General features: G+C 39.6%; 1 protein-coding gene and 1 long non-coding RNA gene across 3 annotated transcripts in view; one reads left to right on the top strand and one right to left on the bottom strand.

Moving 5' to 3' along the window:
- Positions 1–16547, top strand: part of LOC136446044 (uncharacterized) — a 224814-nt gene that overhangs the window by 54368 nt on the left and 153899 nt on the right. The gene's annotated exons all lie outside the window — the stretch shown is intronic.
- Positions 1–16547, bottom strand: part of LOC136446068 (F-box/LRR-repeat protein 20-like) — a 56275-nt gene that overhangs the window by 31500 nt on the left and 8228 nt on the right. For both annotated transcript variants that reach the window (XM_066444344.1, XM_066444343.1), the window contains exons 5-6: positions 12074–12168; positions 5179–5247 (exon numbers count right to left, since the gene is read on the bottom strand). In XM_066444344.1, coding sequence (XP_066300441.1) covers positions 5179–5247; positions 12074–12168 — 164 coding nt within the window. The remainder of the gene's footprint in view (positions 1–5178; positions 5248–12073; positions 12169–16547) is intronic.

Here is a 16547-nt window from a genome sequence, read left to right as displayed (position 1 = left end):
TGGTTTCTTCAGATAACAGACTTGCGGGTCTTATTCGTGTATTTTTTTAAACATTATTTTACCCACGCGTATTTCAATCACCAATGGTACCGTTCAGGCGACTTTTTATTAGAAATTGGTCGAGGTTTCTGTCTCTACAAACCCTCGCGGCCTCGTTGGTAGTTGAAATTCGCGGGTAATTATCTCGCTTGGTCCGGGCGACAAATACAATGGAGGTATTTCCCACTCATTTGCATCTGGATTAACCGCCCCGGAACAGACGCTAGCGAAGTACTGTGATCTTTACCGACAAGCTCATTATCTTTCCAGAACATAACCATTCTTCCACATGAAGTTCTAAATAAAGCGTTCGATTCGTATTTTGGTTGATATCTCCCGATACCAACGCTAGAATTCGACAAAAAAACAACCGTCCGAAAGCCAACTATCTAGCCGCCATCTTGAAAAAAAATTGTAAGATTCTATTGGGCCGATAGGGAACTATGGGAGAAGACGTCCAAACAAATTGGCAAAATAAGTTAAAATCTCTCAGACATCAAAAACTACTCAATAAAAATTGGATTCAAAGATCCTAAAGTCTAACGTATGTATAAAACTATTGTTTGCTACGTAAATTAGACCAAAAAGTCCATAGGTTCAAAGTTCAATGACCGAAAGCAACCTATACATACACGTATCAAACGCGGGTAATTTGAATCGCCGTGTTCGCAGTCAACTCGTATATTATACAGATTTTCAAAGCGAACTAATGCAGTTTGCGTGTGCATGTATTTTTTTCTTAGTGCGATAATCAGATCATGCGTTATTTTGTGCAAGATTTGTGTTGTTGTTATTTTATACCGCCCGGCTAATGGCACCCCCGCTTGTGGGCGGGAAACTTTTGCATAACAACGCTGACAGATCCATAGCAACGTGACCACCGTGGACCGCTTCTGTGTATGAGCATTTAGAATACTTTCGTTATTGATGAAAATTAATATTCTTATTTTCTTTTTATTTCCATGAATCTCACAAACCTTTATTGGGTGCTGCTTGCTTGTAATCACCGACGCTGTACGTTCTACTGCACTCTTTTAGTAACCTTGCGATGCGGTCTGAGCATCGGCATCTAAATATTACAACGATAACGGAAAATGTAATTTTTGTCAATGAGAATTGAACCTGGGGGGGTCATGTGTCTAAAATCACATAATTTTCCATCCATCTACATAGTACACTGTATTTGAACACCTCGGCCTGGAAACATGTTGTGAGTGGAATCCTCTTCATGGCGACCACCTGTCCATCGCGACCGTTTTTGCTTGGTCCCCCGGGTGGTCGCCTTGGGCAGGTTCACTGTAGTCCCTACTCAAAATCTTTAAAACCTTAAAGTTTGTTTACCTTGAAATTTTTTGCCCAATCTGGAGACTTTTTTGGTTAGAAGGAACAGGTAGGGTCTTAGCTTTCCCATTTTGGTTGAAATTTGTTTAGTTCAGCAGTTTGGGTAGTGTAAGAACATATGTGTGTTGTTGGGTCATGCGGATGGATATGGCCGGGAACTAGGTCAAAGGTAGGGACTGTTTACTTCCGGGTGGCGTTTCTGGGAGTTTGAGCTGTACAACCCTCTGTTTTCTTTGCATGTTTATCAAGTATACCCTTGTGACTTCCTGGTGGAGAAGAGTTTTTAAGATTGAAGTTAAGGTAAGTACTTTTATAGGTCTGGATTAGGGCTGGTCGCGGTCACAGAAGACAAGTGGTCGCCCTGGACACATTGCTTAATGCTTGAGGTCTATGGGGGGAAAAATCGGGACCAACCGAAATCTGTCGTCTTGAGCCGATGGTCGTCTTTTGGACGTGGTCGTTAATACTAATAGGTTAATTAATCAACCTTTTCTCCATAGCGGCCACCTACCCATAGCGTCCAGTTTTCGCCAGTCCCTTGAGTGACCGCTATAGACAGGTTTGACTGAATGTCTTGATAAGTCAAATAAGTATTAAAAGAGACATGAAATAATTACAGTTTTTGGACCTTTCAACCAAAAATCTGTTTACTGTCTACTAGGTGACACCAGTCAACCACTTGTACATGTTTTGTCTTGTTGTAATTTCAATAAAATAAAACCAAATCACCAGTCCCACCACAACTGTCCATTGTGTCAATAACATGTCTGAGTGAGAACATGACGTATTGCTGACTTTTGGCTTGAACTTCCGTGAACCTTGAACCTTGAACGAGGACATCGGTGATGTCATCTCGGGAGACAATGGGTTCTTCTGCACCACTCAGTCCGGTCTCCCATTAGCGATCGAAGCTCTGTTGTAGATACATGTATGTCACTGAGCCCAGCATCCCTTTTTAGATTGTCAATGAGGGTTGTTCATCTCCTGCCCCTTTTCCTCCTTCCCTCTGTTGGCTCCCAGAGGATGAGCTGGCTGGCTTGAACTTGAACCTCCAGCTACACTATTGCTCTGTTTATGATCTTTCAACTTACATTACGGCACCCTATGATATGGGTAAGATCTGCTCTCGCAAGAGCACAATCTGGCGGGAGTGCACATGATATAGGGCTGGGCGGTAAGGTGATTTTTGAGCACAGCGCTTATTAATAATAATGGAATCTCCAATCGCAAGCAGGAGCGAGTCATCTTTCAATCATATTGGTGGGGAGTTGTTCTCCTCCACTGCCAAATTTGCCAAATTGGACATACATATGCATGCCACGAGTAGACAATATTGTTATGGACACTTGGACTTGGTATCGGCCAGTGGAATTGTTAATTTCTGTTCATTTTCCACGGTTTCATGACGGGGTGCTAAACGCATGCTTCATCAGTGATAGAAAACATTGCATGTATTTCTACACTGCGTGCTTATAGTTTACCTGCAGATAATTTTAGCTCAAGTCGATAAAAAATTCCACAATGCATGATACATACATGTATATTGGGTTGTACCCTTGTATGTACTAGGTAGAAATGTATCAGAATTTTGACCGTCTTGGCAATAATTTTGACGATGCCAACATCGCCTAGGAAAAGTATGTTAGTGGGGGAGGGGGCGTGTTTTCTGTGTAGTGTTTCTTTACATCGCTTCACTTGGCAATGTCTTAGATTTCCGCCGGACGAAACCACATGAAAATTGAAAATATAGAATGTAGCAGAATTTCAGCAGCTTCTTTGAAGATTCTTTAAATGCCAGAGACCAGCTTGAGGCCTCGACGTACGTGAGGGAGGGAGGGGGCATGTTTTCTGTGTAGCGTTTCTTAACATCGCTTTGTGCCGCAACACTTTTGATTTCTACCGGATGACACCCCACAAAAACATTGAAAAGATACTTTCTTGACAGAAGGACGTCAAGCAAATATTTTCACGGTTTTGTAGGGTTTCATCTGGTGGCAATCTAAAATATTGCACGGCAAAGCGGTGTAGGAAAATGCTACATGCCCCTGAATACACTCACAAACTTCTCCAAAAACCTAAAAGAAGTCACCCAAATTCTCCTCCTTCTCACATACTTTGCCAAGCCAATGTCATCGGCAAAATTATGGTTACTACTGCCGAAGGCTTCCAGCCCTATACATGTATGTGTATGACTTGTGTTTGTGGGATTTTGTTCTCAACATGAGCTTAAAGTTATCCAGGAAAACTAAAAGCATGCAGTGTAAACATACACAATGCTCTCTATCACAGTAGCGCGGGTGTTTAGCAGCAGAAATTAACAATTTTACAGGTCGATATTAAGACTACTAGTAGCCTGATTAAATCACACTCGTAGCAGCTAGTTATCGCCCCTAGAAGCTTGATGTCAAACATGCGTAAAGCTGGCGGATTTTCGACATCCCTAGGCATCTATATATGGTTAATGAGATGCAAATGTCATGGACTTTCCCCTGACAGAACGGCACCCAGTGGAGATGGTTGCTATGGGCCTGTTGGTTGCTATGCAGTGATGGACACAGTGCACAGAGTGCCAAAAAAGTTTCATGCACCGATGGCAACTTTGCAATCCATTCGCAAAGTGGAAATCTGGCTTTGATTTTCGTTTTCCGAACTTTCTGGAACTTCTCCTGCTTGGTATTGGGGATGCCATTGTAAGCGCTGTGCTCTGAGATCGTCTAACCACTCGCATCCTAAATCATGCGCACTCGCACCAGATTGCGCTCTTGTGAGAACAGATCTCAGAATGGTGCAGGAGATTGGAAAGGGGTTTAACTAAATTCATGATAGTTCTAATTTGCAAAACTGAGGATCCAAATATTAGTTAAACCACATATCAACTACTGGTGAAGAGGCCAAGTTTACTAAGACCCCGTTCACACTCATTTTTTTCAATCGCGATTGAAGTATAATCGTGATTGTTCGATCTGATCGCGATTAAACGCAAAGAAACTTTTGCGTTCACACTGCTTTTCGCCAAGTGGATTAAAGTACGCCGTGATCCGATCGCGATTGAAGCAAACCCGTGCTCCGCCATGCCATCGGCGATCATCTGGTAAATGTCCCTCTTTCGGTGACATTTCCTAGTCTCTACCAGACTAACTAAACGGGCGAAATGTGATCTTCACTGTGGACTGACTCTACTGGCTAATTATTCCTTTTTCTGCCGAATTCTACGATTCATACGCCCGTAAGAGGGCCTGGTGGAGGCTAGACATTTCCCCAGTTTGGCCTGCACCTCCTCTCTCCCCCAGATTGCGATGAGGACCCTGGTCTCCCCATCGCGCCACCTGCCACCAGCTGAATTTGCTGACGGAGTTTTATCCTTCTTCTTGGGCATTGTTGACGATGAAAAGTTGTTGTTGTTGTAAGAGAGCGATCTGACGTGTGTGGCTTGGGTTTGTTTTCCCGCGCGATGCGAACTATGACCACACGTATCCGGATGTATGACCTCCCAAAACCAGCCGAAATCCCCGCCGATCGCAATGGAATGAATCGTAGTTGTCTTCACACTCAAAGTTTGATAGGATTGGATCCGATCGCGATTGATCCTCCCCAAACTACCTCCGGAGGTGGATCAGAAACAATCGCGATCGGATCGATCCAATCGCGATCGGGAGCGTTCACACTGAAAAAAATCAATCGCGATTGGATCGATTCAATCGCGATTATACTTCAATCGCGATTGAAAAAAATGAGTGTGAACGGGGTCTAAGCATAAATCAAGAGAAACCATTTTGATACAATACCAGTTCTACTTACCCATTGGTAATCTTTTTGCACCCAGCAAGACATAGGCTCTCTATGTTTCTGCAATTCTGAGCAAATATTCTGTAAAAAACATAAAAAGAGGACATCATATGCATCATTTTGTTCAATATGCTAAGGACTGTATGATATTTAGCCGAGGGAGGGCCTATAACAAAATTTTTGCCCTAAGGGGAAGGCCATGGAAAAAAATCTGGCAAGGGGGGAGGGCCATGGAAAAATTTTGGCAAGGGGGGAGGGCCATGGAAAAAAACAGAACCTTCAAAATATATCTAAATGTTTAAAAGTGGGCTTCAAACCACTCCAAGTTTCCAGCTAGCTATAGGAGTGGAGATGCATGAACAGATACAAGGATAAGTTTAGAATGGGGATATGCCGTTATTTTGTGGTCTGATTCAGATATCTTTGGCATTCTTGATGGATGAATATAATAAAAAAAGATCCCCTTGATACATTTTCTGTACAAACATGAGTTGCAACTCTCTAAAATGTGTCAACGTTCTGCGCTGTGGGCGGAACACTCGCACCCTAGTTTGCCACAGAGCTACACAATTGTAGAAGGAAGTTTCCTGGATGAGAAATGATGTTGTGCAGCAATACACTTTTGAAAATATCAAAAAGTTTTGCTGTGACCATACAGCACTAAGTGCTCGTCAAAACCTTCCAAAAGTAGGAACATTGTCGACTGCTAACTGTGCACTTTATATTTGAGAATATTAATTGACCTTGCTGAGAATCAATGTCACTTAATAATATTATATATATATACAGTTGCATCATTCATGAATAAAGGATGGATTAGTCTCTGGGCAAATATTCGAACTTATTGATAATATAGGCTCCAACCATTCAGTTTCAATTTTTTGCTGGGATTGACTAAGAGAGAGGTCAGCTTTGCAGTGAAATCCTTTATGTAAAGTAATGACACGAAGGACACTTCTAAACGGGAATGCAGTCATTTTCTTGTCGTCTTGAATTTTTCAGTTATTGATAAATATAGGAGGGGGGAGGGCCTAGGGAATTTGTTTTGGCTTGGGGAAAGGGCCTATAGGAAAATATTTTTGACCTAAGGGGAGGGCCATGGAAATTTTTCTTAACCTGACCTTCTGACGACCGGCCCTCCCTTCTCACTAAATATCATACAGTCCCTATATGACAGAAGTCAAATATGGGTGCAGAAACAGTACTTACCAAACTGTTATCTTTTTGCACCAAATTTAGACTGAGCTCCTAAATCTTTCTGCATTTTTTGGCAAAAAGTCTGAAAGAGAACATGAGATACAAACTCCAGACTACTGCCCACTCCCAGGCAGTGAATCAGATGTAATGTCAAGTACAGGTGGAAACTTGTTGTAATAGATTGAATAATCATGAGAAAGACAGGAATTTTATTTGGTAGATATCAATTATGTATACTTGTATACTAATTTGATTTATCCAGTTTCAAAGTCTGCAACTGAAATGCCGCCTGCAGTTCCAAAGAAAGTTGCTAGCACCCAGAAATCGTGATCATAACTTGCATAGGACACAAGATATTAAAAACCAGAAGTTCTGCTGCAGCAGTAAAAGAAAGCCGCTAGGAGGACATAAATCTAATTATTTCTTCGACAGGATATGGCCTAACCACATACCAGTTTTCATGACAATCAATCCATATCTTGAGTTATGCTGTTAAACCACACACATAAATACATACATACATACATGCATACAAACACTACCACAGTGACTGTCACAGACGAAAAGTAGTGGATGCTACTTGAAACGTCTGCGACGGTTTCCAAAATCATATCCAGTTGCTTGAGTAACTGCTATTTGGTGAATTTTGTTTTTGGTCAGGTTTCTTTCAATCTTCTTCTTCTCCTCCTCCTCCTGTCAAATCTTCATAGGGATTCTTCTCAGTCGTTCCTGGGTCAAATGAGCTGAAACTTGGTATACAAGTAGAGTCATGTCCATAGTAATTCATTAACACTTTTGGCATACATCACTTCAAAACGACTTATTTGGGAATTTTTTTTGCCATATGTTGCTATTTTATTGTCTTGTTGTGGCCATAAAGGCCAGCGCTTCTCCAAACATGGTTTTCCTGGCAATTCAATGTTTCCTGTGGAAAGGGGTCCCTAAATACACTTGACTGACGGGCTCAGTTGACATTTTCCATGGAAATGTTATTCTTGATAAAAACAAGGAGGTTTAATCGAATAAACCTCCTTAATAAAAATCATCATTCAAAGCAATTTTTCACCCTGAAAAAAAAAAGTCTTAGAGCATTCTTTCAAGGCCGCTGGACGGAAAAGACAAATTTTCCTAGGACAATGACTGACACGGCAGTAAAGGTCATCATTCTGTCAAATAAATGCAATAAAGAAAATTTTTTTAAATCATGAGGATACATTTTCCATAATCCCCAATGGCGCAAAACCACTCAAAACGCACATAGAACGCATGATTCTGGTAATCAGGCGACAAGGCTGCATTACCGTTATTGCGCACTGATTACTTCGCAGTATGGTCAAAATAAATTCCTAACCGGAACCTGAAATCTGGTATAGGAATGCATTATGCACACAGGATTTTTTCCACACTTTTGGCATACATTACTTCCGATAAAAAATGTTTATTTTTAGTTCCTATGCCACTGTATTAAATCCACAATGATGTGAGATTTTGCATGTGGCTGTATTGGGCATGTACTCGGGCCCTCATTCAAATATTTGGCATACAGCCGATAGCTGTTGAAATGACAACTCATTACCTGGTATTTCTAATCCAAAAATGTATATCCTTGGAAAGTCCATTCTTCCATGGGGGTGACTCATTTTCAAAAATTCAATTTTGGACTGGGGTGATTATGCAAAGGCCCATTTGTTTTTAATTAGTGATCAGATGTAGTTTTGGACCAGCCTTTTTGTACGGAGATGCCACTGGAAGAGTCCATTAATGCATGGAGGGGCTATTTTTTCAAATAATGGAAAAAGTTTTGGCTTGTCTGTCTGTGTGTCTGTGTGTCTGTTTGTGTTTCCAGATTTTTAGTGAAGCTTTAGGAGCGAGCTTAATACATGTTTGTTTGTTTGTTTGTTTGTTTGAACCTTTGTTTATTCATGATAAGCTCAAATCGGCACGCAGGCCGCTTTTCACTGAGGTCATGAGGGGGAGGTAAGGGTCAGATACAATATAACAGAGATACACAGTCATTTGAGTCCTAATAACTCTATCAACATATATCATTACATATTTATTACCTTCGTCGACGAAGTTTCGTCGAGAAGGTTATTCGATGATGCTTGTCTGTGTGTCTGTTAGTGAACAGAATAAGTTGAGAACGCCTGGATGGTTTGTTGTCGTAGTTGGTGTGTCGGTGTGTATGTGGGAAATCTCAAGATGATTAGATTTTGGGCGAAGTGTTTTGCATAATTAACGAGAAAAGAGTAAAAATGTGTTATATTGTATGCTGAAGTATGTGTACGTGTTGGCTGTGTTGTTCCAAGGCGTCATGGATAGGGGTTTGGGGTCCTGGGGGGTCATGTTGAAGGCAGGAAACGTCAGTTACACAAATTGGCTGTCAGCCAGCTGTAGGCATTGGTAAGGTAGTCTCCAAGCAGACCTATGGGTTGGCTATAGCAGGGGCAGGTTTTGCTTCAGACTTTGAAAGGGAATTACTCAAGAAGGGCTTGGTGGATGGTCATAAATTTTTGTAAGTACATAGCTTGAGTGCTGATGTACATGATTAGATACTTATTATGTAAATCAGTATCTAATTTGCATAATTAATGAGGAAAGTTTATACATCCATCAATTTCCATGATAGGACTCTCAAACATGTGACATATGTAACTGAGGAAGAGAGAAATATTAATAGATATCAGCTTTGCAAATGAGAACCTCATTGACATAATTAATGAGAAAAACTATAACTCGAGATGGTCTTGATGGATGGTCATGATTTTTGGTATGTAGATAGCTTACGTGATGCTTTGTATGATTGGATGATAATTATGCAAATCAAATTCTAACTCGCATGATTAATGAGGCAATTTTAAAAATCTGCTGTGTTCCATGATATGACTATTCAAATATGTGACATTTGTGACTAAGGAAGAGAGGAATGTTGATAGATAGGAAATATGCAAATGTGGGCCTAATTAGCATAATTAATGAGAAACTACTTTAATTCCATACTAGTATATGACGGCAATTTCATACTTGTGGCATTAGGAAGTTGTGTGAATGTGAACACCATTGAATCAAATTATGCTAATAAGGAGGGAGCTTATTTGCATAATTGATGATAAATGTTAGCATAACCTTCTTTGTTAAGCTCATAGTCATAACAAGGAGGTTTGGACAACTTATGTTATTTGGGTGAAGAGGATCAACTGGTATGATTGATGATTGATGAAAAACACTCCTAATACGTCAGTCATAAAGGTCAAAATCATTTGACGAAGGTATGAGGTCGTAGAACTCTTGTTGTAGTATACTTTACGCCCCATTTGCAAGAATTCCCAGAATTTCACAGGAATTTCTGCAATCCCTCCGCGCAAACCCTGGGGAACGCCCACCTGTCACTCTATACCTTGTTAGTAGGTCTGACATCCCAGCACGCAGGTCAATGACAGATGACCTACTTAATTACGTGGTGTCCAATTTCGTACTGGTGGGAGTGTGTCAGTATTCTAGCTTTGAAAAGGGTTTTCAACCTACCCCAGTTGATCTATTATCACAAAAACGTGCTGAACATCATGCCTTCCACCAAACAAAAAACCTCTGTGGACACCAAAACTTGAGGAGATCCAGGCATATATAGAAAGGCAATTGAAAGTTTTTTAACAGAACGATAAAGAACTTGGATACCGCTTGGGAAGTCTACACTGAACGCTTTACGTGGAGGGGTGCGGTGTCGGAAAAACAACAGTAGCTCCTCGAAAACATAACCTACAGAGCTAGAATAACAACCAAAACGATCATAGGATCCCTAGCAAACCGAATTTCTAAACTTTCGATATCTGCTTGGAACTCATCAAGTTATGGTGCCTTTCTATATCGCCTTGGCAGACGCATTTCTGATTTCTGAGTGCGTTTTCAGGCCTGTGCGTTTTGAGCAAATATTATGGCAGAACTTAGAGTGCTACTAGGTACTTTCCTTACAACCCAGACACCTTCGCTATAGCAATAATTTTTAATTGCCACACATATTGTAGTTAGCATAACTCAAGAATCTCTGGATGGATTATGATGATATTTGGTATGCGGGTAGGTGTCAAGGTCGAGGTCAATTTTGGGCCCCGTGGTATGTGACCTCGATACTGCAGCAGAACTTCTGTTTTTCACATCTTTTAAACTGGGTGTGCTATGGTCTCTACTTTTTGGTGGCAGATAGCTTGTGATGTAAGGAAGAAGTGGTGTTAGTTTGGGCCCCCCAGCAGCTTGCTCTGTAACTGTAGGGGCGTTTTGTTAAAATCTTTAGAGGAGAATAACGGAACAAAGGAACAACTGATTTCCATGATATTTAGTATGCCAGATAACTTAGACAGAGATGTGCATAATGAAGTGCAAATTATGCAAGTTGGGACTTGCATAATTAATGAGAGAAATCTATATTTTGCAGTGTTTTCCATTATGGGACTCAAATACATGTAACATATGTAGTTCATGACAGGTGGAACATGAACAGATACCAATAATGTAAATAAATTCCTAATTTGCATAATTATCACAAAAGATCATTCATCTAAGTCGTAAATGATTGGACTGTCAATATTGCGACATGTGTAAGTTAGTTAATGGTGTACATGACCAAGCATAGATTATAGATTATATAAATGTGGAAGTCATTTTGCATAATCCAAATAGTTCATGGAGATATGAGGTCTCTGAACTCTTGTTTGACTGGAGGCGTTTTTGGAATGGTTCATTATGTATGAGATTGCGTTTCAATTGGAAGACTGCATTCTTGCATAGGGTGCCTTATTGGGAAAGCTCCACTTTGGACTGTGATGACACTTTAGGGCAGAAGTTTTTTTTGTTGAATATTTCAATTTTGCCCATCTATAACTTTGGAACAGTCCATTTTTGCATGGGGAGGGAGATGGATGAAATATGCTGTATCTGCACGCAAAATTGCTCGCAAATGTTTCCCTTCTAGTATTTACTAATTTCTTGATCATTAAATGATTTTTTTTCCTGGCTAAAAACTGTAATTAGTCTGTAATTCATGTGCCATTATCATCAACAACGTGTAATCAAATGTATTAATGAAGTGAACTAAAGTTAAATACTGGAATAAAAGACTTGATGGACAGTGATACAATGTTTTATCGCTTCAATTCATCTTACACACTTTATGGTATTGAAGTTTGAAAATATAGGCATCTTGTGCTTTTTTCGCCCGCGCGCATTTGATTTGGATCTGCAGAGGACTTCATCCATAAAACTTACCTGCTGTGGCCTAGATACATGATGATTATTATGCAAAATTTGGCTCTCAGTTGAAAAGTTGATAGTAGACACAATACCTTACCGTTAGCAACATGTTAAGGTAAAATGTTTGGTTAGGAATTAGCCTCCTTTGCAAGCTTTCTGGCCAGCGCCGGCGTTTATTTTCTGGGGGACTCTGATTTGTGATTTTCAACATATCAGGAACTGTTTCTTTTGCTGGAGAAATCGTAATTGCTGAACAGAAAGCCTGCACAGGAAGCTAGTTAGGAATGGCCTTCGATAAAAATGGTTGATCTGAAATAATTATTCTTTTCCATATATGTGTGAGTGACAAAGAGAGAACATATGTCCATGCAGTTGTTGATGATGTTGACATTTACTTGTATGAGACTACAATCATGTATGTTGTCGTTGTTTAGGACAAAGGTTGTGGAAAGTGTGTCATACTCACTCTAGTGCCCTGTCCTGTACACTCTGACATCCCCGAAGACTTAGTTGTCTCAGGAAACCTCCACATCTTCTGGACAGGTGTTCAACAACTGAACTCTAGGGAGAAGGACACAAGGAGCCGTATTAGTTAATCTGATGTCTCACCATGAACTTCTTCTCCAATTATCATATAGCCAGACAACATCAACCAATCAGAAGTCCCTATTTCATATCTGTCATGACGTAACGTCATAGAAGTGCCACAAGTGGTGAATAATAAATCTCAAGTGGTTTGTTATTACAATTCAACTGTTCCATTAGGTAGGGAGAGACCAATCAGAAGGAGAGATACATACTACCCAGTAGAGTGGAAGGAATAGAGTACATGCATGTAAATAAGGGTTTTATCACGTTAAATTGAAACCACCTCCTGAGCAACACGGCAAAAAAATAGAAATAAAAACTTTGCAATAAGTCTGGGGTGTAGATACCAAGATCACCAAAGGTTCCTGCCTGCTCAAAACCATGAAAATCCACCAGACCCTGTTTGAGTTATCCTCCTCCAAATTTTAGATTAAAAATGCCCACTGGTTAATCTAAAATTTGGAGGAGAATAACTCAAGCAGGGTTTGGTAGATTTTTTTTTATTGGGCTGTGGCTACTGGCTTGGACATTAATTTATTTAATTTCATTTATGACATATTGTAGGAATATCAAGACTGTGCCCACCCAGGCACTGAACTGGAATCTACCAGGAAAAACAAGGAGGGGGAGGGAAACAAATACCTGGAAGAGCACGATTGAGCAAGACATGTCAGCTCTGAAATTGTATGCAGCTGGGAGGCAAAAAAACATCAAGAAGATGCCCCCCGTCTCAAGTTTGGAAAATGTTTCAACAATTACAAGTCATTGATTATAAGAAGGACAGCTACAACACTGCAGAACTGACAGTTTTTCGAATCATAATTAGTTATTTGTATGAGTACAGAGAAAATTGTGCTTTTATCACATCAAATGTGGAACATAATATATATATATATCGAAATAATTGTATTGCAAACTGGTTGATCTTTGCAATCTTTGGTTAAGAATGGGCATTAGAAAGAAAAATCCAAAACCGTGCATTAAACAATTAGATCGATAATAATAAATATGATTGGAACATATTTACATTATATCATCATTGATTTAATGGTATTCTTGATTCAAGACCTCCATCTTAGTTAAGAAACTGTTTCTAAGTTTAAGGAGTTCATTCTTGAGGACAGAAAGGTATTCCTACAACAAGAACCTCACTCTTAGTGCAAGAAACTTATTCTACGTGTAAGAAATTCATTCTTACTAGTAAGGACAGAAACTTGAAGGTATTCCTATTACAAGAACCTCACTCTCATTGGAAGAAACTCGTTCTAGGTGTAAGAAATTCATTCTTGAGGTCAGAAAGGTATTCCTATGTCAAGAACCACGCTCTCAGTGGAAGAAACTCATTCTAGGTGTAAGAAATTCATTCTTGAGGACAGAAAGATATTCCTATTTCAAGAACCTTACTCTCAGTGCAAGAAACTCATTATAGGCATAAGAAATTCATTCTTGAGGACAGAAAGGTATTCCTTGTACAAGAACCTCACTCTTACTCTTAGTGCAAGAAACTCATTCTAGGTGTAAGAAATTTATTCTTGAGGACAGAAGAAATAAGTCAGTGAGGACGTAAACTTTTTCTTAGAACATTTTTCTCTGAATTTATATCTTAGATAAAAATTCTGTGCCAAAGAAGAGTCATAACAACAAGAACATTTATCGAGAGGTTTCTTGTCAAATATGTGAGGAAAAACAACTTTGTCAGAGAAAAATATTCTACGAAAAAGTTTACATCCTCACTGACTTTTTCTTATCCTTTCTTATTCTTGCACACAGAATAATTTTCTCTCTGGAAGATAACTTTTCTTTGACAAAGAAAAAACAAGAATGCCATTTTTTGTAGTGCACAGAGTGTGAAACACAGGAAGTCTTTAAGAAAATCTGCAACACTACTTAGATTCTGTTTTGAATTTTTATCACTCAGTTGTCAGATTGAAAATTATATCATCAGCCACAGTAACTTTCATTTCTTGGTTTACAGGAAAATGAAGGGCTGGGCCAGTGAAATGAAATAAAGATAGATGAAAGTCCGATATGGAATGCAGCAGAATTAAAAGATTTCCACATAAATCATGTAAGTGAGGTCCTGATTTACATTAAAAGAACACAATTTCTGCTGCATTTACATACTATTATTAGAAAGCAGCTATGGGGGCTATAACTAACTTTTAATGCATTAACATGAATGGAAAAACTGGAAAAACTTTTTTGTGTGTGGCAAAATATGATTATTCTTATTCATACTCTCATCTCCCAAATAAACATACCAGTACGTTTATTTTTTTCAGCCTCAAAATCCAACCGGTACGTTTTTGGACGGTACGTTTATTATTTTTTTAAACATTGGGGCTTTACTAACTAGGGATCCCCCTAAAATTGAAAATGAAGGTGTTTTTGCCCATATTTCCTGGTACTCTTGCTCGCAATTCGCTATTTTTCGACTGAGCCCCGTAGATTTCCCATTGCTGTAATCCTGGCAGTACTTGTGACATATTGGTCGGTCAATCTCTCTATCACGCTACAATGTAAACATTGTTATTGGCCGTAAATAAGACACCACACTGATATTTCAAAATAATATTTTCATATTAATAAACCAAAGCATGCTGATCAGAAAACAAAATGTCAGCGGTGCACCGAGGGAATAATTCCCAGCCATGTGGTGTGCGCTATTGGCAGCACAGCGGAAGAATAATTCGTTCATAGCAGAAATGTTAGACGTAAAAACAACAATCAATACTTAACTTCCCTTGTGATATGTGTTTTGAGGCCGCAAAATCTCCAAAACGGCAAACATTTTGCAGTAGACAACAGCTCGAAGACTCTCGGAAACATGACCGCCACCAGTGCACTATCAGGCAATGATGACAGTAAAACTAGCAGCAAATTTCACAGCACGGATTACGATCTATAAAATGATACCATTAATGTGTGGAAAATATTATATTTTTGGGCGACGATAGAGACATAAGGCCATTCATATTTTCAAAAGTAATGGTAAGGTTTTCCCAATTAAGCATTTTCTAGTGTCATCATGCAATCGGTAAATTGTTAAAATGTGCGGCCTGAGACGCTGAGCTACTTTTACAGACGAGCTCTGTTTAGTATTGCGGGCCCAACTGCAGGAAGTCGAAATCCGAGCGTCTCACAAAAAAAAATTTTCGGACCTACGGAGCAAATGTTTATATTAGACATAACCTATTGTGTTTGCGTTTTTGGGGTGTTAATATTTGTTTTAATTGGGGCAATGTCTTTAGCAAATATGATGGGTAAAAGCAAGGAGGTGAATTGGTACAAGTAGCTTAGTCTGATGATTTGGATTATCTGTCATTAATTATCTTCGCCGAGAAGATTACGTTTTTGGTTACGCCAGCTGTAGGGTAGGTCTGTATGTATGTCAAGAGCATAACTCGAGAAACCTTTGATGGGTCTTCATTATTTTTGGTAGGAGTGTAGTGGTTGTGCAAAGGAAGGTCAAGTTCAAAAATCGTTTACCCGGCGTTTTCCAACAGCACTGCAGCAGACTTTGCATGTTTGTATGTTTGTATATAGGCAAAAAAAGAGACGGAAACGTTGATGGATCTTCATGATTTTTTGTAGGTGTGAACTTTGAAGCGGTTGTGGGAACGGAGGTCAAGTTTGAAAATGGTTTACCTGGTGCTTTCTTACCGTTGTGCAGCGGGCTATGTATGTTTCTGTGTTTGTATGTTTACAACATAACTCAAGAAGCTGTTGATGGTTCTGCATGATATTTAGTGGATGGGTAGGGTTTACAAAAAGGAAGGTCAAGTTCGATAATGGGCCTTCTAGCAGGTACTGCAGCGGAGTTTCAAAAATTTGGGGGCATATTTTCTATGTCTGCTATGGTCATGATTTTTGTTTGGTAGATAGTTCATGCCACAGGAAGTAAGTTGTGTAAGTTTGGGCCCCCTAGCAGCTTGTCTGGAACTGCAGTGGGTGTTTTTGTTTTGACCTTCGGACATGAATAACTTGAGAAGGGGTCGACAGATCGTCGTGATGTTTGGTATGTAGAGAGCTCAGATGGTATTTGCATAATCAAAGACGTATTATGCCAATCAAGAGCTAATTTGCATAATTAGTAAGGGGAAGTTTGTAAACCCACTGCATTTCACAACGGGACTCTCAAACATGTGAGTGTCCCCATAAACAGGTCATATAAACAGATGGCCTTTCAAAAGTAGGTAAAATAAACAGATGGGGCACTACTCTCCAAGCAGAGGAGTGGGTCCAGCTGGTTTTTGACGTGTTCAGTTTAGGCATTTTTGTCCAACACACGGTTGGCGACATAACGAAAAGGGGACAAAATAAAAACCCCGACAAAAACACCTAAAAACTTG

Source organism: Branchiostoma lanceolatum, chromosome 12, assembly GCF_035083965.1.
Source record: "Branchiostoma lanceolatum isolate klBraLanc5 chromosome 12, klBraLanc5.hap2, whole genome shotgun sequence".
In the NCBI taxonomy this organism is placed as follows: Eukaryota; Metazoa; Chordata; class Leptocardii; order Amphioxiformes; family Branchiostomatidae; genus Branchiostoma; species Branchiostoma lanceolatum.
This window is presented reverse-complemented; position numbering and strand designations above follow the sequence as displayed.